The sequence below is a fragment of the Megalobrama amblycephala genome, linkage group LG12, assembly GCF_018812025.1.
Source record: "Megalobrama amblycephala isolate DHTTF-2021 linkage group LG12, ASM1881202v1, whole genome shotgun sequence".
NCBI lineage: Eukaryota > Metazoa > Chordata > Actinopteri > Cypriniformes > Xenocyprididae > Megalobrama > Megalobrama amblycephala.
Genome location: NC_063055.1, coordinates 9,772,144 through 9,798,049, shown reverse-complemented (window position 1 = coordinate 9,798,049; position 25,906 = coordinate 9,772,144). Strand labels below are relative to the sequence as shown.

The window sequence follows — 25,906 nt, the reverse complement described above, 5'->3', positions numbered from 1 at the left end:
GCAACAAAGTTTACGCTGCTAATATAACCCTCAAAATGGATCTTTACAAAGTGTTTGTCATGCATACTGCATGCATGCGTCGGATTATGTGAGTATTGTATTTATTTGGATGTTTACATTTGATTCTGAATGAATTTGAGGCTGTGCTCCGTGGCTAACGGCTAATGCTACACTGTTGGAGAGATTTATAAAGAATGAAGTTGTGTTTATGAATTATACAGACTGTAAGTGTTTAATAATGAAAATAACGACTGCTGTTGTCTCCGTGAATACAATAAGAAACAATGGTAACTTTAACCACATTTAACAGTACATTAGCAACATGCTAACGAAACATTTAGAAAGACAATTTACAAATATCACTAAAAATATCATGTAATCATGGATCATGTCAGTTATTATTGCTCCATCTGCCATTTTTCGCTATTGTTCTTGCTTGCTTACCTAGTCTGATGATTCAGCTGTGCACATCCAGATGTCCTGCCCTTGTCTAATGCTTTGAACATGAGCTGGCATATGCAAATATTGGGGGCGTACACCCCAACTGTTACGTAACAGTCGGTGTTATGTTGAGATTCGCCTGTTCTTCGGAGGTCTTTTAAACAAATGAGATTTATATGAGAAGAAGGAAACAATGGAGTTTGAGACTCACTGTATGTCATTTCCATGTACTTAACTCTTGTTGTTTAACTATGCCAATATAAATTCAATTTTTAATTCTAGGGCACCTTTAAATCGAATCAAATGAGATTCTCAATCCTACTAACACACACTCTTGGGTGTTTGTTTGTATGCTTGAAAAAAAACCTACACATGCACAACTGTTTGGAAACAAGATTACATGCTTATCTTTTCAAAGTGTAAAAAGTATACTCCCTTAAGGCACTGCGACTCTCTTTGAAGTCAGCTTCAAGGGTCAAAAGTGTATTTAACTGTCTCTCTCTCCCTCTCTCTCTCCCCCTGTAGATGACTGAGCTGGCTCGTTCACAGATTGCGGGAGCTCTAAGTGTTCCTGGACCCTCTATTACAACCCCGTATGACCAACAGAGACAGCACAACCGCAGTTTGAAACAGCACCAGCCACACCCCCACACAGACAGGTAATTGTCTTATTTTTCTTCCTGTACGACACTTGCTTCAGTTTAGGAGCCAGATGGGGTTCTTCATTAATAGAAACGATTGACTTCTAAAATTCCAAAAATGGGATATGTATGCAAATTTATGCATAAGTGCAGGTGAGATATGAGAGCCACGGCAGGGGATTTGGAACAACATGGAGATGAGTAAATCATGACAGGATTTTCATTTTTGCGTGAACTATTTTTTTTTAACCGTGCTTTCACTTTGAATTTTCTAAAGTGAAAGATTTTTTCAAATTTGTCATATTAGTGATTACGATCTATACATCAGTACTGATGCTGTTTTGGATCTTCTCCAGTAGCTGGAAGAGTGAGCTGTCTCCTGAGAGACATCAGAGTCCGTCAGAGGTCGAGACACCACCAGACAGCCTCTCAGAATCCATCCCTTCCAGGAGACCCACCATCAGGTAATGCTGTGTACTTTTCATTTCAGATTATTTTACTTTTACAGCACAAATGAATGGTTTTATAAGAACACAGAGTATGTAAATGCTAATTTCTGTCTCTTTTTAAGTGGTGGTGGCAGCAGTAGTACCCAGTTGAGTCCACCTCGTTCTGATCAAAAGGAGAGGAGGACACAAGGGAAAGACAGGAGCAGTAGTTCAGTGGAGGACCAGGCTCACACCGCTGCCGATGACTCCCTTTGCTCGGACAGTGTGCGCAGCCTGCTTGAAGAAAAAGGTTAAGCCCAATTTTTGAGGACAAGCATTGTGAATAGTCTGTCCTGAGAAATGTGAGTCATTTTCACAACTTCCTGTCTATTCTTCCAATCCGCAGACTCTGTTGCTACAGAGTACTCTGTGAAGTTTGATGACTCTATGACAGAGGATGACATTGAGGAAAGATCGTTCCGCTCTCTTTTACCATCCGAGGCTCACCGTCGTGAATCGCTGGACAGGAAGCCCAGTGCTCGCCCCGAGTCTGATGATGACCACAGCCACGACAGATCCAGCCCTAGAGTGAGCTCAAAGGTAATTTCCTGTCAGCACTCCTCATGCCACACGTCTTCTGGCTCCAGTTTTGTTCAGTATAAACAGGCCTGTTGTGTTTCTTTCTGTTTGGTTGTCATAGTTTGTTTGTGATTTCCTGGGCCCTCATTTATCAACGGTGCGTACGGACAGATTTGTGCGTAAGAACGGTTTCACGCAAAGTGTGGGATTCACCAACTTGTACTTATACGTAGAAATGTGTGTAAATATAAGCACACTTCTGAGCATACTTACGCAGAGAATCTAGTGGTAGAAAAGCAACACTACACATAAAAAGCCTTTAAGAGCGTCACAGTACGCATTAAGCAATCCACATACAGTATGTCCTGTGTTCCCTTTAATTATAAAACACTCATTTGTCTAGTTTTAAACATGATGAGTAATTGGTGTCAAACCCTATAAAAGACAGCTGTGAAAAATGTTTGTCTCAGTACAATGGCTTATCTTGCGTTATTGGAAGACTCGGCAAACAATGCACACCGCAGAGAACGTATTTTACAAGATCGTGCTGATCTGCTTGGCGAGAGCACAGAGTGCTTTCTTGGCCGTTATTGCGGTGAGGAAAAAACACAATCACGTGATTTTTAAAGGGAAGTGTTGTCACCATATATGGTTCATTGGAGGTGTTTCCGAATGCTAATGACCGTGAACGTGAACAAGCATAGTACTTACGTACTTGTGGGATTTATCAACAATTTATCAATTTATCTTACTCATGTGCGTAAGAACTGCATGCACACATTTGATAAATATGGGTTTTTCTTGTACTTGGGCACATTCTAAATTTCATTTGTAAGACAAAATAAAGAACCTTTTCTACGCACTGTTGATAAATGAGGGCCCTGGTGTGTTGATAAGAAGCTCTCTGTATGTGATGATGGGTACATGACTCAGACCTTCTGTTTTTCCCCTGCTGATTTCATATCACGCCATACACAGCAGGATGACAGCATGCCCTTCTCCAGCGGACAGGACAGCTTCTCCAAGTTCACCATGGACTTGGTGCGTCAGTACATGAAGGAGGAGGAAGTTCGCGCTCAGCATCAGAGTTCTCTGCTGCGTCTGCGTCAGAAGGCCCTCCGTGAGAAGACCAAGACTGAGCTAGCCTGGCTGGAACACCAAAAGAGGCAGGACAAACGTTCATGTTATGAGTTGACTTTTACTCTCAGGATGTTAAAACTATTGGATGTTAAATATTGACCCAGTTTCCTTTCCTAATAATTACTCTGGTCTCACTGAGTGCAATTCACATGCATTATTAAAAAAAATGTTTGTTTACATAAGCTTACATCAAAAATCTAATAACACTTACTGCCTCTGAAAGTTATGACTTTTCATATAACCAAGGCTGCAAAAGTGGGGAGAAAATAATACCCAATATTATCATGGCCTAATTTTATTATTGATCCAGTTAAATCCAGTTAAAACATTTCCCACTCAACATTTTCCTTCACTCAGAGATGTGTGTTTTTTTTTTTATTTTTATATATATATATATATATATATATATATATATATATATGTGTTATTAGGGCTGACCGATATATCGCATGCGATTGTCACGCGCATTTCGTCAGTAAAGCCGGTTCCCTGATTACCGCTAAATCGCCATCACCTGCTTTCAAATGGAGCGCCATTTAATAGACAAAGCCGTAGATCACTGACAAGCCACACAATATCCCGTTCATATCGCAGATGAATCGCCTTTGATAATGAACTCAATATTGCGTGGCTTTTCAGTGATCTACGGCTCTGTCTATTAAATGCCGCTCCATTTGAAAGCAGGTGATGGCGATTTAGCGGTAATCAGGGAACCGGCTTTACTGACGAAATGCGCGTGACAATCGCATGCGATATATCGGTCAGCCCTAATAACATATATATATATATATATATATATATATATATATATATATATATATATATATATATATATATATATATATATATATATATATATATATATATATATATATATATATATATATATATAATCACTCAGAGATATGTACGTGTGTGTGTAATATATATATATATTCATATATATTCATATATAATATATAGAGAGAGAGAGAGAGAGAGATTTATACGTGCGAAGACAGTATACGTGCGACAGTATGCAAAGACGGTATACGTGCGAACTACAGTAAGATGATATTCATCTTCTTTCATTTCCTCCAGGCGACTCAGAGATAAAGGCGAAGATGATAAGATGCCACCTCTTCGTAAGAAACAGAGAGGCTTGATATTGAAGCTACAGCAGGAACAGGTGACAATCATATGTGGAATTATGAGAGTGTCTGTAAGATAGACTTGCAAATGTTTTTATATATGTAGTTAAGTATTCATAATTTGTTGAAATTCTCAAATACTAATCGTCATGTGTACGGAACAGAAATAAAAGCTAAAACTTTGCTGCATTGTTTGTCCCACAGGCAGAGATTAAACGGCTACAAGAGGCCAATAAAGCAGCGAGGAGAGAAAGGCAGCTGCTCCTCAAACAGCAGGAGGAGATTGAGAGAATGAGACACACAACCCTCAAACTCAAAGAGCGGCTTAAGAGTGCTGAGGACACAAAGCTGGTCAGTCTTCTGAAAGATTTTTTTTTCTTTTAAACCTTCTAAATAAAGACACAATGTACATTTCTCTGACTTTTTTTTTTTTTAAATCAAATGTATGCAGGAGGCACCTGTGTCAGGTGTAGCGGAGGAGTCGGCTCCACCTAGTGTGACAGTGACAGATGCAGAGACCCGTAGCCCCTCCCCCATGTCTGTGTCTGGCAGTGAAACCAGCAGCATCATGCAGAAATTGAAAAAGATGCGCTCTCACATGGACGAGAAGTAAATAAAACCTCACGCATGTTTCTTGTCTATCTTTCCATCTTATCCCTCTTCTGTCCTATCAAGTGATGCATTGGTTTGTGAAGAAGAAAATCTGAACTTTTTATCCATTTGATTATATTAACCAAACTTTAATGAAACTAAAAATTTTGCAGTGCTAACTTCCAAGAAGGCCAAACAAACAATGTATGTTTGGTGTGCTCAGGGGCCATTTGTTATCATTTATGACTTGTTAATACTACTAATAACATGTATTCGTTTCCTTGAGGTTTATCTACAGCTTCCTGAATGTGTGACTTTTTAAAGTGTTTATTTCTGTGTGCACAGTGTTTGGTTTGAACATAAGCGTGCTCTGTGTAGGAAAACACCCCTCTCCCTTAATTAATGGAGGAATCTTTCACTTCTAAAATAGAGAGCAGCTTTCTTATGCCACTAGTAAACAGGAAGTACATACATGGCAGCCAGATTTCTCAAACTGTCAGCTGGTTATGAGGTTTCACTAATGCATTTAAAAAGCTCCACATGTTCTCTAAATGCTTTGTCCATTGTATGTGATCTCATTCTCCCATATTCAGCCACTCAAGCTTTGACAACAGGTTCTTGTTTACCATTATATATTGGCAACTGATGAGGCTCGTCCCATTGTTTAAAAAATTCATAGTACTGACACATATATTTCTCCTGCGAATAAAATTAGTACACAGAGAGAAGGGGATTTCACGCTTGTCTGATTCAACTAATCACTTGCTGTGCTGAGATTGTAGCACCGTTCACACGCTTCTTCTAACTTTTTCTCGCTCTGACTAATAGCATGATGATCTCTTTTGTATAACTTCCAGCTGCTCATCCATATAAACACTTTATATGGTCAGCAAAAATTAATTCACACTACCGTTATGTATATTTACAAGTATACCTCACAATTGTACTTGTAAATAAATTTAATTGCATTTAAACGCTATATCCTTCCACATTTTCTCTATACCATCATAAATACTTGTAAATCTTACATAAGTTTTTTTAAGTACTGAGAATTGAGGATTTTAATTATCATACAGAATGAAAATTTCCTGGTAATTTACTCACCCCCATTTCATCCAAGATGTTTATGTCTGTCTGTCTTCAGTCGAAAATAAATTAAAGTTTTTGAGGAAAACATCCCAGGATTTTTCTCCATATAGTGGACTTCAATGGCTACCCACAGGTTGAAGGTCCAAATTGGAGTTTCAGTGCAGCTTCAAAGGGCTCTACATGATCCCAGCAGAGGCATAAGGGCCTTATGATAAGTCATTTTCCAAAAAAATAAAATAAAAAAAATATATACTTTTTAACCACAAGTATATACATTTTTATTTTTTTTTTTTTTTTTAGAAATTGACCGATCGTTTCGCTAGATAAGACCCTTATGCCTCTGCTGGGATCATGTAGAGCCTTTTGAAGCTGCATTGAAACTGCAATTTGGACCTTCAACCCATTGGTAACTGTTGAAGTCCACTATATGGAGAAAAATCCTGGACTGTTTTCCTCAACCTTAATTTCTTTTCGACTGATGAAAGAAAGACATAAACATCTTGGATGTGATGGGGGTTAGTAAATTATCAGGAAATTTTCATTTTGAAGTGAACTAATCTTTTAATTGTGTCAATCTGAAATATTGAAATATGAACTAGACATTTTGTGAGATTCCCCAGACAGCTGTTTGTAGCAAGTACATTTTTCCAGGCTGCTTTTCCAGGAAAGCTTGTAATTACCAAGAGCTTTCATCTTGATCGTAAATGTTTTCTAAAGCAAAGTGTCTTTGATCATTTTTGAAAGTTTGACTTGTTTTAATGTATGACACTCACAGTAGTGGTGTAAGGATTTGCAGCATGTAGTTAAATGCCGACAGTCACTAACAGGTTGGTTTGTTTGTTGCACATTAGTAAGAGGAAAATAAGGATACATATGTTTACACTCAATCTCTCTCTCTCTCTCTCTCTCTCTCTCTCTCTCTCTCTCTCTCTCTGTCCCCATATCTGTGTGTTTCTTATGTCTGTCTCTCTTCTCTTTTATGGTTTCATTCTCTCCAACTCTGCGCTTCTTGATATTTGACTGTCCTCTCCTCTCTTTCTTCCTTTGTTTTTAGACACTGTTCTCCTGTCCATTATTTCTTCTCTGTCTTTACTGCTCATCACTGGGCCTCTCTGTCTGTCTGTCTCCCAAAACTTCACCCCAAATTCCAGCTTTTTATCTACAGCCAGTTGGTCAGGTACAGTTAACCACAATCCTCCTCTCTCTTCTCACCCCCTCCCTCCTCCCCTCTCTCAGCACCTATTTCCCATGGAGCATGCTTTTGTTCATCCACTGCCACAGCTGGGTGGGTGGGGGAATGTTTGGTGGGGATAAAAGCGGAAAAAAGGAATGCAGTTATGAATGGATGGATGAAAATGAACCAGCTACACCATGGTGAAATAAGCTGATTCTTTGGCTAAAGCAAATGTAATATTAATCGTAGTTATTTATCTGACTGAGGAAGATTATTTTTTATTTCTAATGATTCAATGTTTTACCAAAATCCTTCATGATTGGTTTTTGAGTTTGTGTTTATCAGATAAAGGCAAATCTCTTGAAATTGATTACTGTCAATCCTAAAGCCAAAGATCAGACTTGTTTAAATCATGGTGGGTTAAATGAGTGATTTCTGGGTCCTTTGTTTTTTGTCTCTGTGGTGTGATCCTGTCAAATCCAGTCTTTTCCTTGTTGCTAGTCTGTCTTGTATTAATATATAAATGTATTTTATATGTGGTGAATCTCACGAAAATGTCAATTTCACCTCAAATTCAAATGGAAAACAATAAAATATATTTTGCATACTTGAAGCCTGGGTTACGACAGTAACGTTTTTTGCAACATTTTCATGACGGTTAAGAACACTGGCAAACATATTGCCGTAATGCATCAAGATATATTGTCATGTTTCATTTATATAGTTTTGATTGTCATTAGATTTTAATTAATGTAATGACAAGACAAATGTTTTTTGTTTTTGTTTTTTGTTTTAAAATGAAATGCTCATAGATTTAATGCAGATACTTCCATTTGTATAAATATCTTTTTACATTTTTTACATGCTTTACAGAAGAGGGGAGGGAATTTAGTAGCTTAATTTGTCATGAAAATCACAATGCAAATAATGTTGATTAACCTTAAAATAGGCTTCTGATTTTGTGGTGAAATACAACCTAGACAACTTTCGTGAGCTTCACCCATGCACTGCACAGAAAAACCGACTCTGTTAAATAAGTTCTTGAACTTGGTATCGTGGTGAGTGGAAACCAGAAGGAATATCTCTTTTTAGACAGGCCGGGCAGACTGATATATTGTATGCTTCTGAATAATGCTAGTTTAGGACTTCTTCATCTGCCCAATGGCCACAGTAAATCTTAACTCCAGCCCCTGATTAAATAAGTGTAGCCCGCGATGAGCTAATGAGTATATATGACTGAGGCAACATAATAGAATTTATGGTTAGATGAAGATGGCTGTTGTATTCACGAGGCAAGACGATTGCTTTTAGATAAAGCCATCTGTTTTTCTCTAACATGTTTTTAATTATCTTAAACCTCAATGAAAAAGGCAGGCGGGTTTGATCTCCCAGAGCAAAGTCATGATGCATGGAGGACTTTTTTTTTCCCCCTGAAAAAATTACCTGCCTTCAGTGAAGCACAAGTTTTACTTCGTGCAGCTTGCTAAAAATGATAAATATACTATAATATTCAGTATAGCATGTGAAAATTATTCAGTTTAATGTGCGTTGTTGGCTTGTCAAATCAGTTTTGACAAAGCATTTGAACATTCGCTATGCAAGAAAGAGAATAGTGCAAAACTGAAATAGCAAGAATTCAGTTGTGATTTGCACTCAAAATTCAAAAATTTCTCACACGTTTCGGTTCACTGTGTAAATTAAATATTAGGGGTGTGACTAGACGAGACACGAAATTGGGTTCACGAGGACGAGATGAGATTTTTACACAGTATTTTAAAGAAATCCTCAATGAAATGCATGACTAGAACAATAGTCTGCAGATGCATTTGAAATGTTTTAACTAATCATCTTCAGACCTTAGAATTGTACATGATTTTTATCAGACGCTAAGACTCTGTTGCGCAACGAATCCTCTGCCGTGGTCTTGTCACTTACTCTCGTCACTTGATCCGTGAACTCTGATTTCTGCTGCACTACTTACAGCTCTGCAGCTTGTGTTGGATGAGCTGGATGGGATGAAGCAACTGTTATCCAACTGAATTAAATGGTTTTTATTTCTATAAAAAGCAAAACGACAATGGAGGTGTAATATTAACATAGTGGTGGTATATTCTACCCTAATTTCACCTTCACACTCCGTCATGGCAATATCGTGAGACAGCTTTTCACCTCGATGAGAAATCTCTTCACATTTTAATCTTGTGAGATTTCATGGTATGAGATCTCGTCACACCCCTATTAAATATACTATCAAAAATAATTTCTCTGCAGGATTGCTCTTACAGAGACAAAAGCGTAACACTTTGTCCAACCCTGGGTGGAACCTGTGTGTTTGTCAGGTGGTCGTCTCTGTGTCTTTCACATATGAGCTGTACCAGATGCATGAGTTTTACCCTGATAAGGATATTATAAGGCGCAGTAGGGCATTTTTCCCCATTAAAATGAATGCAGGTCTCCAATCGGAGGTGTGTCTGTTTTGGGAAGCATGTTTTGGAGTGTGAATGTGTGTATCTAGGTTTGTTTGTTTGTTTGCACATACTTTGGAAAATAGACTAATCTGATGTTTGAGGAAGGTGGGTGAGTGCCAATATTTGGATGTCTGCTTTGCCTGCTTTTGTGGTGGTGTGTCTCCAAATCGTGTCACTTTGCTTTACACAATCTTGTTCTCCCTTCTTCTGCCTTTTCTCTCTTTTGTCTCTCTTACTCTCTGTCCTGTAGGTTTCTCACTAAAAGAGAGCAGCAGTTGATGCAGAGGCGCAGACATGCAGAGGAACTTCTCGAGTGGAGGCAGAGATTGGATGCAGAGGAGGCAGAAGTGCGCCGCATGGAGAAGCAAGCTCTAGCGGCCTGGGAAAAAGAGCAGCAGCCACGCACCAGAACACCACTGCAGCAGCGCAGCCGGGAAAGTGAGCACAGTAAAACCAGCGGTGGACAAGAGAGTCCCACAGGACAAGGTGAAGAGTGTGAAAAGACAGTGAAGGAAAGGAAGTGATATTGGAAAATATATTCATATCAGTGACTGGAGATGATGTACTCCGAATGCACTACCATTCAAAAGTTTTATGTCAGTAAGATTTGTTTTGACAGAAATGAATACCTTTATTCCGCAAGGACATATTAAATTGATCAAAAGTGACAGTAAAGACATTTATAATGTTAAAAGATTTCTATTTCAAATAAATCGGGTTCTTTTGAACTTTCTATTCATCAAAGAATCATGAAGAAAAAAAATGCCATAGTTTCCACAAAAATATTAAGCAGCACAACTGTTTTCAAGCAGCAAATCAACATATTAGAATGATTTCTGAAGAATCATGTGACACTGAAGACTGGAGTAATGATGCTGAAAATTGCCATCACAAGAATAAATTTCATTTTAAAATATATTAAAATGGAAAACAGTTATTTTATAAAATTACTGAGTTTAGTGTATTTTTGATCAAATAAATGCAGCTTTGGTGAGCATAATGACTTCTTTCAAAACATGTGAAAATCTTACCGACTCCAAACTTTTGAATGGTAGTTTGAATGGCAACTGGTTAAGTTAGGCCATATTATTTTCTACAATTTATACTGTGATTAGTATTAAAAAAAAAAGCTATTTTTGGCATCCTGTTATTGGGGTAAAATCACTGTACAGCACGGCCTCTTGTGGATTATTGATTTATTGATGTGCTCCTTTAGCCCCTGGAAAGGTTTTCCACACTGTGTTATGTTTACTCTGTTCACTTTTTTTTTTTAAGGTTGGTATGTAAGAGCGTCAAAGCTAAGATTGTGAATTGACCTGTTACATCTTGTTTATCTTCATCTATGTTTTCAAAGAAGCAGTCAGTGAAGATGATTCCCCGGCGCTATCTTTGTCCAGTGTGCACACTGATTTGTCTGTTCCAGAGCAGCTGGCAAGCCCTTCCTCAGACAGGCCTGTCTCTGAGCTCCACTCTCCTCAGCCGGGCAGCAGCCCTGCCCCTGATACCCTCTATTCACCTGAGTTTAACGCCACAGACAGCAAACAGGTGAAAACGGAACCTTCACAGTATTTGCCCCCTATGTTTGTGACATTGTCTATTTATAGTGCACACCTGAGTGAATATTAAATGCTGTAATTTAATATTTATTTTGTTCCCTCAGTTCGATTACACCCATATCATTCCTGTGAGAAAGTAAATGCCCCCTTAAACCTAATATGTGATTATCTGCACCCTTAAGGACAATAAGGATAATAATGCAACTAAATGCTTCCTATCATTTGATATGAGCATTGCACATCTCTGTTAAAGGGATAGTTCACTCAAAAACAAATTCTGTCATCATTTACTCATTTACTTACTTTTGTTCCAAATCCGTATAAATTTCTTTGTTCTGTTGAACACAAAGGAAGATATTTTGAAGAATGTGGGAAACTGAACCGTTTTAGGGCACCATTGACTTCCATAGTAGTTTTTTTCTGCTATGGAAGTCAATGGTGCCTCAAAGCGGCCTGGTTACAAACATTCTTCAAAATATTTTATAAGGAAACTTTTTGTCCATTTTTACCATGCAAACATCTGTGTACATGCTTTAGAGCAGCTCATTAGTGTGGCTGTTACTTGAAGTGTATAAAGTTAGAACAGGAAAAGTGTAAAGTTAGGACAGGAAGTCAAAGATGGAATGTGTATGCTGCATCTAATGTTTATAGGTAATATTTATTACAGCAGTTATTGAATATTGAGCATTGGGATTTGCAAAGTTGTTAGCATCTTACAAGTCCAAGCTGTTTTTAATGTTTTGTGACATTACACAGGGTTGATTATAGCTCTCTTTTGGTGAGTGTGATTTACATGTCCTGACCTTGTATCCCTCTTCCTGTGTGTGTATGTGTGTTGCAGTCTCCTCCAGGGAAAGCCAGCCTCAGCTCTCATCATTCAGACAGTAGCCGACCTGGCACTGTCACTGGCACCAGCGGAAGCAGCAAGATGCAGGTGCGCTCCAACTCCAAGACCAGTGAGGCCCTCACCGGTGACCCTCATTCGGTCACTCTATTCGGTAAGATCCTTGCTTCCCCCAGCAGACTTTGAAAATAATCAGGATTTGCTCTGTCGACTCAGTCTAGGCCTGTTTTCCTTGTAGATTACAACTTCTTGAATACACAGTTTCATGTAGCATTTAACTCTTAATCTTTTAAATTGACTACCTCTTCTTATTTACTAGTAATACTTGTTCTTTCTTTTTTCTTGCATTATTTACAGTCTAAATCATAGTTTTCGTTGGCACTGTATGTTTTTAGGTTTAATTTAACTAGCTCCAGTTTATCCTTTGCATCTTTACTAAATTGGAAACGTGAACACAGGAAGAGGAACACTGTGCCAGCAAAATATAATGCTTGATGTTTAGCTCTGTGTGTGCACTTCCCTGGCTCAAACTGCTTAGTCATGTTATAGAAGCACAGATGAGTTTACCTGCCTTATACCGACTATCTGTGAAAGAGACTGTGCTCCTCTTTCTATATTCAAACATTGTCCATCTATAATATTTAAATGTTGTATTTAGTCACTTCTGATCTTTATAGAGATTATAAAATATTTGCTACATGAGGTAATTTTTTTTTTTTTTTTTTTTTTTTTGGTGAAGACAATGATTTGACAATGTTTCAACTCCATATTTCTCAGTTGAGGTTGTGTAATATTTTTTTGTACTCCTACCTTAGAGACCACATCTGATCAGAGTGATATTGAGAGTCGCATTCGTGCCCTCAAGGACGAGCTCCGCAAGCGCAAATCAGTGGTGTACCAGCTAAAGAAAGAGCAAAAGAAGAGGCAAAAAGAGCGACTGAAAGCTCAGGAGGCGAGTCTGCTGAAACAGTTGGAGGTCAGTGACCAGCTCCTTCTATATTCACTTATTTCTGTGGAACATTATGCTGTTTCTTTTAAATAAGTCACTTTTTTGCAGTTTTGCAATATTATTTAAATTGGCTATACTGTAACTTTCTTATTTTGCTGTATGTTAATGTTTGTGACTGTCTCTTCCTATGGTTCCCCAGTCATATAATGACTTTATTCAGAAGACCCAGGCTGAGTTGAGTAAAGAGCCTGACAGCACTCCAGCTACCAAACCCCAGATTAAAACTCCCACGTCAGCCACTGAAAAGCCTCGGATAAAACCCCCTCCTCTTCAGAGGTCAGCCTTGACATTTACCAGTCCTTTTTAATTCACTTTTCATTCTCATTTATTTTTAACAATTGATGCATGTTTACTTTCACAGACCTGAGACTAGCAAGAACTGGAAAATTGTCACAGAATCTGAGAAATCAGAGACTGTCCCCACGGAGGTGTCAGCAGATAAAGGTGCAATGCCTTTTACACTAAATCACATAAGTGCTGAAATTGAGAATATTGCTTCAAAATAAAATAAAAGTATACATAATGTTATAATTGTGCATGGTGTCTGGTTTTGCTCGCAGATGAGGTCGCACCATCAGGACTTCATAAGTATGAACATGATGACATTTCCTCAGATGAAGATCTTCCTACAGTCACTCCAACCCCAATTATGGGGAGTCCAGAACATATGGACGTTTTGAGGAGCTTGCATAGTCCAGAGTATCCAAGCAACCAGTCAGAAGATGCCCTCTCAATCAAAGAGCATTCTGGCAGGCCAGAGGCCAATGACCTCCTTTCGGGAGATGAGAGCTTGGTCTCTAGCCACAAGTCCGGTATTATGGAGGAACTGGAATATGCAAAAACAGAGGTTTCTGAGAAAGACCAATCTGACCAGCACTCTCACCCTCTGCTTAAACTGGATCTTGGGCTTCAGATGCCATCTCTAAAGGATGTGAGCTCCAAATTTGAAGAGGAAAGATTATCTGCGAAGGATGCTGATGACAAGCCAGCATTTCGAGATTCTGCAGATGCTGAAGAGAGTATGAGATTTGCTGACTCAAATGTATCGCCTGTGGCGAAATCAAAAGATATAGACTACCCTTCAGCTGAAAAGTCTCCTCTAGTCATAGATCGTTCTTATACCCCTGACTTCATGTTGTCCAAGAGGGAGGATTCACCAAAGATGAAAGATTCACAGTCACCCCCAGGTGATTATAACGATGACTTTGAGTCTTCCTTTGGGTCGTCATTCAAGGAGGATAACCATGAATCAAAGCCTACATCACCTTCTGCCCCAGAGCCTAAAGAAAAATCTTTTAAGTCTCCAATATACAGTAGTGAAGAGGAAATTGAAGAAGAATTAAGTGTCCAATCAGGAAGTACTAATGGCAGCTTCCAAACTGAAAGTCATGCAGACCTGAATAGCCTAGGTAAAGAAGACATCACCAGCCCTTCAAAATGTCCAACTTCACCACAGCCCCAAATGCCAATCTTGCCAATAAAGGATGAATTGCCAAGCTTCTGCATTGGAGACCGGGTTCTGTTGAGTAATGTACAACCAGGGACACTGAGATTCAAGGGACAAACTAAATTTGCCAATGGATTCTGGGCTGGGGTTGAACTGGACAACCCTGAGGGAAGTAACAATGGAACCTATGATGGGGTGGTGTACTTTGAGTGTAGGGAAAAACATGGTATATTTGCCCCACCGGACAAGATCTCTCGTCTTCCAGAGAAGTTTGAGGCCAGTGCAGATACAGAAGATGAAGATTCTTCATGTGATGACCAGCCAAACAGAAAAAGCAAAAGCTCAGAGAAGCAGTTGGAGAACAGAAATCTGCTAAACAAAATGAAAGGAGAAAAATCTGACCTAAATTTGCATCCTGAGACCAGAGAGCCCATGGATGAGCATGAAAAGCCAATGGAACTCAACATCAAACAGCTTTCCACTGGGCAAAGCACCTTTAATAAATCTCAGCATAACCTGGATTTTAATGATATTGACTGCAATATCATTAAGGACTGTGACAAAGGTCCGCACACAGTGCCTAACGGCAGAGATGGGGACATCATTCTCAAATTCGAGGACGCATCTGTTGAAGTTGTTCCATTGCTCAATAATTTAGATAAAGGGACGTCCAAAAACCAAAAGCAGGAAGAGGAACCAACAGCAGTCATTTTGGACCTTTTGGTTGAGGGTGAGAAATCCAGAGTTGATGGTCTTCAGAAATCCACTGACATCTCAATCGAGGAGGCCAGTTTAGATAATGGAGAAGACTTGAATAACAGAAGAGCTTTGACTACCCTCGCAGATAAACTTGTGGAAAACTTCTTAAGTGATGCAGTGAAGCAATTTCAGAAGATCAAGAAAGACAAAGAGGGGAAGTTATCAGCTGCTAATCAATTGAAAAGAGACTTCATCAATGAAGATGATGGACTTAGAAGCAACAACTTCAAGTCTCAGAGCAGATCACCATCCAAAACAAAGACGGACAGTTTCCGCACCTTCTTTGATGATGATCAGGAAGAACTTTCATCTCCAGAGCATTGCAACAGACCTGTAAGTGACTATTTTGATTAATCTCAAGATTCTATAGAACTCGCTGAAATGAGAAACCAGTTAAAAAACACAGTCTTTAAAGTTATTGAAAACAAGTGAATGATTTACTCAACAAACTGATAACATTGCTGATGTGTAATGCTTAAATTGACATTTTCAGCTGAATTGACAGATATCCAGGGACTGATGTTACCATGGAACCTTCTTTTTTAGGCCTGCAGTGTGTTGCAAAGTTAAAATAGAGCATGTAAAGTTAAATCAGATCTTCTCTTGATGGAAGTTGTAAAAAAAAAAAAAAAAGTGATCTTGATAAATGTTAACTATGCCTCTTCAACAGGAGAGCCCTGTCCTGGGTACAAGTGGACAGGAAGAGCTAGCTAAACGTCTGGCAGAGCTGGAGCTGAGCCGTGAGCTCTTCGATGTCCTTGGTGATGAGCAGGACTGGTTCGATGAGGACTTTGGTCTCAGTTCACGGAAACAGCAGCAAAAGCAAAAACGTCAACAGCAGCAAGATGGGATTTCTGGCTCCCTGAGTTTGGGTGAACAGGTCAAAACCCCACCCAGGCCTGAACTTCCTGTTCAGATGAAGCAACCAGAGGAGCCTGCCATGGTTGTTCCTCACACTGTCCAGGAGGTGGAGAAACTGGTCATCGCTGCTACTCAGGAAATCTGGAAAAGCTGCAAACTGGGTCATGGTCGACCAAGTCTGACTGCAGTACCCAAACCTCAACCCTCTAATAGTTTCCTGGAAGGAGACACCAAAGCCAGTGACTTGGAGGCTCAATGTCAACGAAGCTACAGACTGGTAGGGTTGCTTGAGTTGCTGACATTTAGGTGTTTGCCTAATCTTGGGTTAAAGGTTGGGTTTAACATGTCCAGGAAAATTTTTAAAAATGTTTGCCATTTTATTTATTTACAGGCTGTCTTTGATTTATCATGGGAGGTCATTCAAGACATCTATGCAGAAGATCCAAAAGTTGATCTGCCACAATGGATGAAGCCACGTCGCCTTAATTCCACCTTCTTCCATCGAGTGAAATGCCCCAATGACGTCACAACAGTCCAGGTATGGAAGATGTCAATACTGCTTATAGTTGTCAATACTACTTGCGGTTACACTTTATTTTAAGATGTCCTTGTTACTGAGTAATATGAATTTACAACATGAACTTACTATGGGGTTAGGATTAGGTTTGGTTTAGGGTTAGTTGCCTGTAGTTATGCATAATTTACTACTATATTACTACTATAGTAACTGCAAACTAACGTGTAACAAGGAAGCTGTAAAATAGTGTTAACCTGCTTGCATAATTGTATATTATTTTACTTATTTATTTTCATATGTATTAGTATGTTGAGATTTTTTTTATACTTCTCTATTTCAGGAATTTGTCACCACTGAGGTATTAAAGTTGTGTGGTCTAAAGAAAGAGCATAACCAGAAAACAGACTGGCAGAAAATGATTAAATTTGGACGGAAAAAGCGAGACAGAGTTGACCACATTCTGGTAAGTGTTTTTAACTTCACATTCAGAATGCTAGTGTCTCAAACTACAACAAACAAACATAGAGTAAATCTATTTTAATGTTGCCACTTAAACTTAACTATGGATAGTATAGACTTACTAAATGCATAACTTCATAATCACTCTTCCACTTCTAGGTGCAGGAGTTGCATGAGGAGGAATCCCAGTGGGTGAACTATGACGAGGATGAACTTTTTGTAAAGATGCAGCTAGCTGATGGGATTTTTGATGCCTTGCTAAAAGACACGGCTGATGTTCTGACCCAAATGCAAGAGAAGAAGTCCAAAAGAACTCTTTGATGATGCTTTCGTCTGTACAGAGAAATGTTTTAGGTACCTTCTGTTTAACATAAAATCCAGGCTTTGGCATAAAAGGACATTCAGAGAGGAATTCCCTTTCAGTCTGCTTGTGCAATCCACGACAAGAACTATAGTGGATTCAGGATTCAATGCCATAACACCTTATCGGAGGTCTGACTTGTTGTGGAGATATTCACATTCTCATCCGGGAAGTCTGATGAACTACGCTCTTGGTGTTCCGGTGTTAATTGTAGCAGCTGTTCGGGTCCAGATTCCCCATACTGTGTCTGTTCATCATTGCTGCTAAAACTGGCTCTGCCATTCTCAAGTCTTATTATTAATATACAAATAGGTCAGATCAAATCAAGACAGACCTGAGGACTTAAAGACTTGGTTTTTATTTCCAATTAGATTGTATAATTACATATACTTGTGTTTTTTTTTTTTTTTTTCTCTCTTTTAATCCTATTAATTTATTTTTTAAAAAGTAACATTTGAATTTGAAAGTAACGTTGGAAAGTATGTAAAGAAAAGAGATTATTTTACCATTGACGTGATTAATTGCAGAACTAAGCACAATAAGTACAATTTGAATGTTGAAATGGCAATACAATGTAAAGGGATTTGATGCAAGATAATGTTGAATGCAAAAATGTGTAAATTATATGCTTTTCGAAAGCAACAGGAAAACTGTTCTAGTAATGGTTTTGTTTTGCTCCTACAAGCAATGTTGTATTGGCAACACATGCTGTGGTTACTGGATGCCAAAAGACTGAATTTGAAATACATTAGCTGTGCTAAACACTGACATGCTGGGTTCTAGCCTTAACATTTGCCTTTTATCCCATTCATTTTAAGTGCCTCCATTGTTATGTTTGCTCATGCATGAGCGACTTTTCCCAGCCTTCCTTTAACTTGTCGTAACGGTCCCTTTGGCCTTATTTCCTCTTAGCTGGACAAACCTCTAATAGTGTATAATGTACATTTCTGCCTTATTTTGTGTGTATTCATCATCAGAACCTTTTTAAAGTACATTTTGGCCTTCTTAAGGAAAGATGAATGGTAATGTTACACTATCGCCGGCACAAGGACACATTTGTTTACTTTTAAAGGAGGCGTTTTACTCGTCGTGTACCTTTTAGAGGAATTGCTCAAGGGCTCAGCACATCCATCTTGTTTTTATAACCAAACTCTGTTATCTACAAATACTGTGATGTACATATTTGTTTTTACGTCAGTCTCCATTACAATCCTGGTTTCATCAGAAACATACTGTATGTTCATGATATGATCATAGTATCTGAGATGTTTAATTAGCTGTAACCAGCCCTTCCTCGCCTCTGTATTTTCTGAGCCAGTCTGTCCTATAGTGACCTGCAGCGTTATTGTGAGGTTAGATCTTGAGTGTTGTGCCGTGTCAGTGGGTTAAACTTCATCTATGCAGCAACAGAGTCTCTGATACCCAGCATCAGTCGCTCATACAATAGCACGTCTAATTATAGGTAACGGAGATCTCTACCTCGTTCCGAGAATAGGCTACTACTAATAGTCTTTTTGGCTAGTAAGTTTAAACTTTTAACTATGGGCAGGTAATTCTCTGCCTTGGGGGAAATTAGGATTTGTGTGGCACAAATGGTTTGATAATCAGTTTCTACTTTTAAATTGGTAGGTCATAGAAATGTTTTTCATCCCGTAAGTGTATGTATATTTATAATGATGTACTGTGAGTGACAGAGGTGCACTTGAAGACTTGTAAATTGTTTTACCCATGTAAATAGTCGACGCCTATCTCCTGTGAGTGGACTCATGGAAGATTGCTGTGAAAACGGACATGGTTCCTTTTGCTTCCATGTACATATTATAGATATATTTGTTAACTGAACTGATCCTTTGGAAATTGTAAATAAAGATGATCTCATTTCTGTCAACATTTGCTGCCAGATCTTTTTTTGTTAGGAAAAGTGTTTTTATGTATGTTTAACCAACAAAACAAAAAATCAAAATGAACATTTTATAGATAATATACTGTCACTATACTTCAGTTTTTATGTTTTTGACTTTTAAATTTGGTTAATAATTAAAAAATATTTTTATAGATTTAATTGAATAAGAACTAAAATGTGTTTGAGCTGTTTTAACTGAAAGCAACTTCCACTGACATATCTTAACATATGTCAATGCTATTGTTTTGTCTCAAGATGCACATTTTATCAAAGGCATGTTATAAAAGCTAATTAACCTAAGGCCTAATCCTGGCTTAATCTAAGCCCTGTTTGAGAAACCAGGCTAATTTCTTAAATTTTGATATTGTATGATTTTATTTGTTGGATACAGTCCAGAAAGTCTATACCTCTGAGGTGGGACAGGCCAAAATCACCATTTTAAGGTGGTAAATAGACATCTGATGTACAATTTTGTGTTAGATCCTAGTTCAACATATTCAATAGTTCTCACAACAACAACAACAAAAAACATAAGATTTGTGCCTCTACTGCTAACAGGACAGCAAAGTGTACTGTATTTGTGAAATGTGCCTTATGTAAAATGTGAGTTTCAACCTCCAAAAGCAAACCAAGGTCCCTTTAAATATCAACATTGAATCAAAGTTTGCCTGGGTGGAATGTGCCCAGTCAGAAACTTTGGACCAGAGGCACATATGCAATATGTCAATATTTGAGCAAAGGGTGATTCTGAACGAATGGATCAAGGTGTCAATACAGACATTCAGGATTGACCAAACAAACTCTGACTTACAAAGTCTAATGTTTTATTACAAATGTATGTTCTTAAATTATTTTGTGTTATTTTTAAGTTGTTTGTGATAAAAAAAAGAAAAGAAAAAAAAAGTTATTGATGGATGGAATGAGAAAAAAAAATTATAGTGGCTCTTCCTCGTTGGAAGATTTCGGGCTCTAATAACGCCACAACTGAGGGAAGATTTTAATTTCTGTACACTAATGGAAATCTTTTTATTTATTTATTTATTTATTTATTTATTTATTTAAATAAATAACTATGAAAATGCTTTATAGGTGGGTCTGGGACAAGAGAAAATCATTAAAATTTAACTTAAAAAAAACAAACTAACAAAACATCTTGGCATGGTAAAAAAAAGTTTCCAAGACCGCTTTAACGTCACCTAATAACAAAATGGGGGGGGGGGGGGGGGGGGGAGTATAATTTGATAAAAATCAACCGACTATTACATAAAAGTACCCAAAGTTTAAAAAAACGCCCACATGGTTTGTTTTGCTATAAAATAGAGTTCAAATAGAGAGAGAGAGAGAGAGAGTTAAGTAGAGTAAAGTGGGAGGGAGTTGAACGTGTGACCAGACGCAGTAAACTTTCTATCACTTTCTAATAGAGTTAGTTTAGTTTGAGCTGAAATAAGGGAAGATGGCGCGGTGGAGCTGCGGTGCCACGTCTTGTTACAAGACAAAAAGCAAATTAAATCCATTGAACTCTTTTTTATGTGCTTTTATTTCTTTTATAAGTCTTAGTCCTTTAATCACCGAAGCTGGGCTGTACACAGCGTCGGATCAAATTATTATTTTATCACCGGAGAATGTGGACTCCGTGCTTTTTAACTCCTCCGCGGCTCATCTCGTGGAGTTTTACGCGACCTGGTGCGGACACTGTGTCGCCTTCTCACCCACCTGGAAAAGCCTCGCCAGAGACATTAAAGGTTAGTATGCGCTATATTTTCACATCACGAATATACAGTTGAACAGCTGTTCGTGTCCTGCAGCCTCAATAGTGGACTTCCGTTACAATAACATTTACCATGGTAACCTGTTTCCTCTGAAATACCATAGTTACTGTTTTTGTTACTACTATAAAACTGTGGCATTATAATTGGTATTATTAGCCTCAGCTGTTGTCAAATAAAAGTAAACACAATGGCGGTAATCTTCTACAGTGTTTAAAGGATATTTTAAATACATTTATTCTGGTTTTACATTAGTGACAATCACTTTTTGTATGCTATGGTTAAGATTGTGATGTTTTGTGAGAGGTTTTATCCTGCTGTCTGTGCAAACTGTGTTTAACAACCTTCAATCTGCACCAAACTTGTAATACTAACTTCAGTGATGACCGTGTTCCACTAAGCTGGTAAACTAGTCTAGCTTTCTCAATTTGACACAGACGGCTAACTAGGTGATATAAATGACCTAGTGAGCTGACTACTTTGTGTGGTGGCATTGGCATATATACACAAGTCTCAAAACTTAAGCTGTCTATCAAGTAAACTAGTGAGTGACATGCCAAGTGAGCCTAAATAGTGACTAAGTGTGTATCATAATCATGTGACCTAGTCTACTGTCTACCAAGTGAACATGCCTAGTGAGCTAAATACCTGGCCAGCATTTATGGACATCATTGGTGCATTCAGAGTCTGTTCATTTTGATCATACTAAATGTGGGCAGTTCATTTAGATTTTGAGACACCACCACATTGAAGTGCACATATATTTTTTTCCTCTTCTGTTGCCCTAGTTTTGAGGTTTTGGAGATTCTAATCTAGGCTGACAGTATCTTTGTTCCACCAAAACACTTTTCGGCAGACTTATTTGATACCTGGGAAGTCCCCTTTTGCGAAAGGTTATTGGAGCATATGTTGTGATAGCACAGCCTTGTCTTGCCAGACTTTACTTGTTGAAACCTTACAACATGCAGCTGAAATTGATTTTCAGAAATGTTCTCAACCCTATTCTGTGCATTGATTCAGTTTCATAAACTCAGCATTGTTTGTGTTGTGTTGCTTTTGTAGAATGGAAGCCTGCTGTGGATATGGCTGCTATTGATTGTGCTGATGAAAGCAACAGAAAAGTGTGCACCAATTTCGGCATCACAGGATATCCCTCGCTGAAGGTAGTGTGCAGTTAGACACCATGCAATTACTGTTGCTGTTGTGGTTGTTTATAATTACAGTTCAACATTTGTTTTCCTGTAGGAAAAAATAACACACATGCAGTGTTGAGCATAAGAAAAAAAACAATCATAATTGAAACATTCGAGACAAAGTTGATATTTAATGATATATATTCTGAAAATGCAAGCAACATCTGCACAACACAATGTTCTCTTCTGTGTAACCTTATCCATTTTTATAAAATGTGACCCTGGACCACAAAACCAGTCATAGGCTTTCTATAAATAAGCTTTCCATTGTTGTATGGTTTGTTAGGATAGGACCATATTTAGCTGAAATACAACTATTTGAAAATCTGGAATCTGAGGAAAATATTGAGAAAATCACCTTTAAAGTTGTCCAAATGAAGTCCTTAGCAATGCATATCCACTTATTTTTGATAAAGTTATGGTAGGAAATTTACAAAATATCTTCATGTAACATGATCTTTACTTTATATCCTAATGATTTTTGGCATAAAAGAAAAATCTATTATTTTGACCCATACAATGTCATTGTTGGCTATTGTTACAAATATTCCCGTGCGACTCCAGGGTCACAATCATCAGTGTTTACCATGTAAATGAGTGTATACTCAAATTGACAATAAATGGAAATGAAGATATCATGGTCAAAAATGATAGACTTGGGCATCATTCATGAAATATAAGAAGAAACCGTGTGTAAATTGTTCATAAAACCATTCTTAACGTAAATTGTTGCTGCCACCACAAATGATTTACACAGAAATTCATTCTGCTTGTGTTTCATGAATGAGGCCCATTGCAGATTGCAACAGTTCGACTTTTTTTGAGGTTTTTCCACACAGATGAATCCATTTTATTCGTGAATAACTGTTCTTTGTTCAGTCATGCACTGGTTTGGGCTATTCTGAAGCCAGAGGGACGGACTGATGTAACAGAATCTGTCAGTTCTTTGTCCATTCTCCATGTAAACATTTAGCTGTTGCCATTCCTTGAATTATTATCTGTCATCAGTTTCCTTCAGGAAAACATCCTGAAACTCCTCACTAGATGTTCCTCTATTTAGGTAGTTTTGTATCTGGATTTTGTTAGTATGGTATTTGTTTTCTTATGGTCAATCTTATGAAGGGACAGGGTGAAATTCTTCCAGCTTTGATGAATTTTTAAGGGGGAGTAAAAAGGAAGAGCTGTTGACTAAAGCTGTCATTGGGGCTCTGCAGGCAACCGATGTGAACGTCTAAAGTAGCAAAGTTACTGATCTCCCTCTATCTTTCTCAGTTCTTCCCTGCTTATTCAAGCAGTGAGTCCAGGGGGCAGGACCTCAGAGGTAAAAATCTCTTTCCTTATTCTTTATTTAGGTCGCTTCAAAATTAAAACATTTCTCTCAGTTACTGATGCGCATGTTGTTCCAAACCAGGGGTGCCCAACCCTGTTCCAGGAGATCTACCTTCCTGCAGAGTTCGGCTCCAGCCCTGCTCAACACACCTGTCTGTAATTATCAAGTGCTCCTAGAGAGCTTAATTAGCTGATTCAGGTGTGTTTAATCAGGTTTGGAGCTAAACTTTGCTGGTAGGTAGATCTCCAGGAACAGGGTTGGGCACCCCTGTTCCAAACCCTTATGACATTCTTCATTCTGTAAGAAACATTCCCACAGTATAGGATGTTAATAGGGATTACAAGAGAAGAAAAGGGAGTTTTAAACTTTTCCAGCCAAAACAGACTGTGAAAAATGTGGGAAGAGGAATTAGAAATTTCACATGTAGTTGAGGCAAGCTGAATATCTCACAGTATATTGTTCATTAAATTTGTTGATTGCAATACCGCAGCAACTTTTCTTTTTCACACTTCGAGAGAAAAATTAAGCACTAGTATTTTATTGACTGAAAATAAAGCATGACAGAACATTTACAAATATATATTAGTGTTTTGAATATTCATGACTAATAAGTATGCAAAACAGCCATAAATCTCTTTCTTTGGTGAGCTATCCCTTTAAATATCCAATGTCTCAATCAAGATCTTTGTTGTGCATGACTTTACTTTTGTCTTTGTATGACAGGGGTGTCCAGCCCTAGCCCTGGAGGGCTACCGCCCTGCAGATTTTAGCTCCAACCTGAATCAACACACTGCTTGATAATTACAGACAGGTGTGTTAGAGCAGGGTTGGAATCAGTGTTGCCAGTTTAGGGATTTTGTCACTAGCCCTGCGTTCCATTCGGAAGGGCTCATCCCTATGCCCTAATCCCTTCAAAGGGTTTACCCTCCGGAGTGAGAGCTTCGAAGGGATGAAGGGTGTAGGGGTCAAAAAAAGTCTTCTTTTGAAACTCTTCTTTTTAAAATCGAACTCTGAGCCTCCTGTACCCATTCTGTGACGTCAAACAACTTCCCTGCACAAAGGATCATGGGGGCCCGAAGTGTCCATCAGTTGTACCCTTCGAAATCCTTCATTCTGAAGGGCCCTTTGAAGTGGCCAGTTTTAAGCACTTCGGTTTGGAACGACCCTTCAATATGGCGGCCATAATTATTTTCACTCTGAAGTGCCCTTCGGAGGGCGATATATCCCGTTTGGAACGCACCGTTGTTTTAGTGACTTCACCACCCTTTTTTTTCAAAAGTTTAGGGCAAATCTAGCAACTTCTTGGACAAACCTTATCTGGATTTTTATTTTGCCCACTGATCTATATTCATATTTATATAGATCATTGAATTTGCCATTGTGATGTCAATGTAGTGACATTTAGCTACCAGTTTTAGCTACTTTCAGTTAAAAGCATTTGGCAACACTGGTTGGAACTGAAATCTGCAGGACGGTAGCCCTCCAGGAGCAGGGTTGGACACCCCTGATGTATGAGCATGTTTTGAATGTCCACGTAGGATTCCCGAGGGATGTGAGAGGTCTTCGGCACTACATTATCGATAAATTGGAGATGCACAATGAGGCGTGGCCACCAGCTTGTCCACCTTTAGAGACCGCTAGGTTAGAACACAATGTCTTACTTTTCTACTCCAATTTTAAAGCATATCTTCATTTTTATTTGCACTTTGAATCTTAAAAATTTGGACTTGGATGTCACCTTTCAAATCAATCTTTCATTATCTGTTAAATCAGTGACTTTTTTGCACAGCATTGTCGAATAAAAATCGCACAAAACCAACATGCTCGCTGACCCTAACAAGCAATGCTTTTACTGTTGATTTAACAGTTCTGTGATGTAAAAGCATTGCTTGTTAGGGTCAGCGAGCATGTTGGTTTTGTGAGCTTTTTATTCAACACTGCTGTGCAAAAAAGTCACTGATAGGGAAGGAAAAGGGCACACCATAAGCTTAATTTGCATCATACTTATTTCTCTATTTTGGCATTATCTGTCATGTTGCAGGAAATGCTTAAAAAAAAAAGGCCTTTAGTCCTCTGATAGTCAATAAAGAGAGAAAGCACAGAAATGTCAGAAATAGTTTAGACAGGAATTTAAAGAGATAGTTCACCCAAAAATGAAAATTCTCTCATCGTTTTCTCACTCTCAAGTTGTTCCAAACCTGTTCACTATGTGAAAACACA

At 38.4% G+C, this 25,906-nt stretch overlaps 2 protein-coding genes across 3 annotated transcripts in view; both read left to right on the top strand.

Annotated features, from left to right (window-relative positions):
• The window catches only part of cep350 (centrosomal protein 350), a 43,229-nt gene extending 23,847 nt beyond the window's left edge, over positions 1 to 19,382 (top strand). For both annotated transcript variants that reach the window (XM_048211474.1, XM_048211475.1), the window contains exons 21-40: positions 967 to 1,100; positions 1,439 to 1,546; positions 1,654 to 1,820; positions 1,917 to 2,110; positions 3,068 to 3,255; positions 4,310 to 4,397; positions 4,564 to 4,710; positions 4,811 to 4,968; positions 7,094 to 7,216; positions 9,932 to 10,167; positions 11,036 to 11,226; positions 12,079 to 12,235; positions 12,897 to 13,057; positions 13,230 to 13,366; positions 13,452 to 13,534; positions 13,651 to 15,629; positions 15,967 to 16,434; positions 16,549 to 16,695; positions 17,015 to 17,137; positions 17,293 to 19,382. In XM_048211474.1, coding sequence (XP_048067431.1) covers positions 967 to 1,100; positions 1,439 to 1,546; positions 1,654 to 1,820; positions 1,917 to 2,110; positions 3,068 to 3,255; positions 4,310 to 4,397; positions 4,564 to 4,710; positions 4,811 to 4,968; positions 7,094 to 7,216; positions 9,932 to 10,167; positions 11,036 to 11,226; positions 12,079 to 12,235; positions 12,897 to 13,057; positions 13,230 to 13,366; positions 13,452 to 13,534; positions 13,651 to 15,629; positions 15,967 to 16,434; positions 16,549 to 16,695; positions 17,015 to 17,137; positions 17,293 to 17,454 — 5,151 coding nt within the window. In that variant the 3' untranslated portion in view covers positions 17,455 to 19,382. The remainder of the gene's footprint in view (positions 1 to 966; positions 1,101 to 1,438; positions 1,547 to 1,653; positions 1,821 to 1,916; positions 2,111 to 3,067; positions 3,256 to 4,309; positions 4,398 to 4,563; positions 4,711 to 4,810; positions 4,969 to 7,093; positions 7,217 to 9,931; positions 10,168 to 11,035; positions 11,227 to 12,078; positions 12,236 to 12,896; positions 13,058 to 13,229; positions 13,367 to 13,451; positions 13,535 to 13,650; positions 15,630 to 15,966; positions 16,435 to 16,548; positions 16,696 to 17,014; positions 17,138 to 17,292) is intronic.
• Positions 19,383 to 20,738: 1,356 nt separating this feature from the next.
• Positions 20,739 to 25,906, top strand: part of qsox1 (quiescin Q6 sulfhydryl oxidase 1) — a 29,305-nt gene continuing 24,137 nt past the window's right edge. The window contains exons 1-4 of the mRNA XM_048209308.1: positions 20,739 to 21,139; positions 22,226 to 22,326; positions 23,629 to 23,677; positions 25,225 to 25,327. Coding sequence (XP_048065265.1) covers positions 20,851 to 21,139; positions 22,226 to 22,326; positions 23,629 to 23,677; positions 25,225 to 25,327 — 542 coding nt within the window. The 5' untranslated portion in view covers positions 20,739 to 20,850. The remainder of the gene's footprint in view (positions 21,140 to 22,225; positions 22,327 to 23,628; positions 23,678 to 25,224; positions 25,328 to 25,906) is intronic.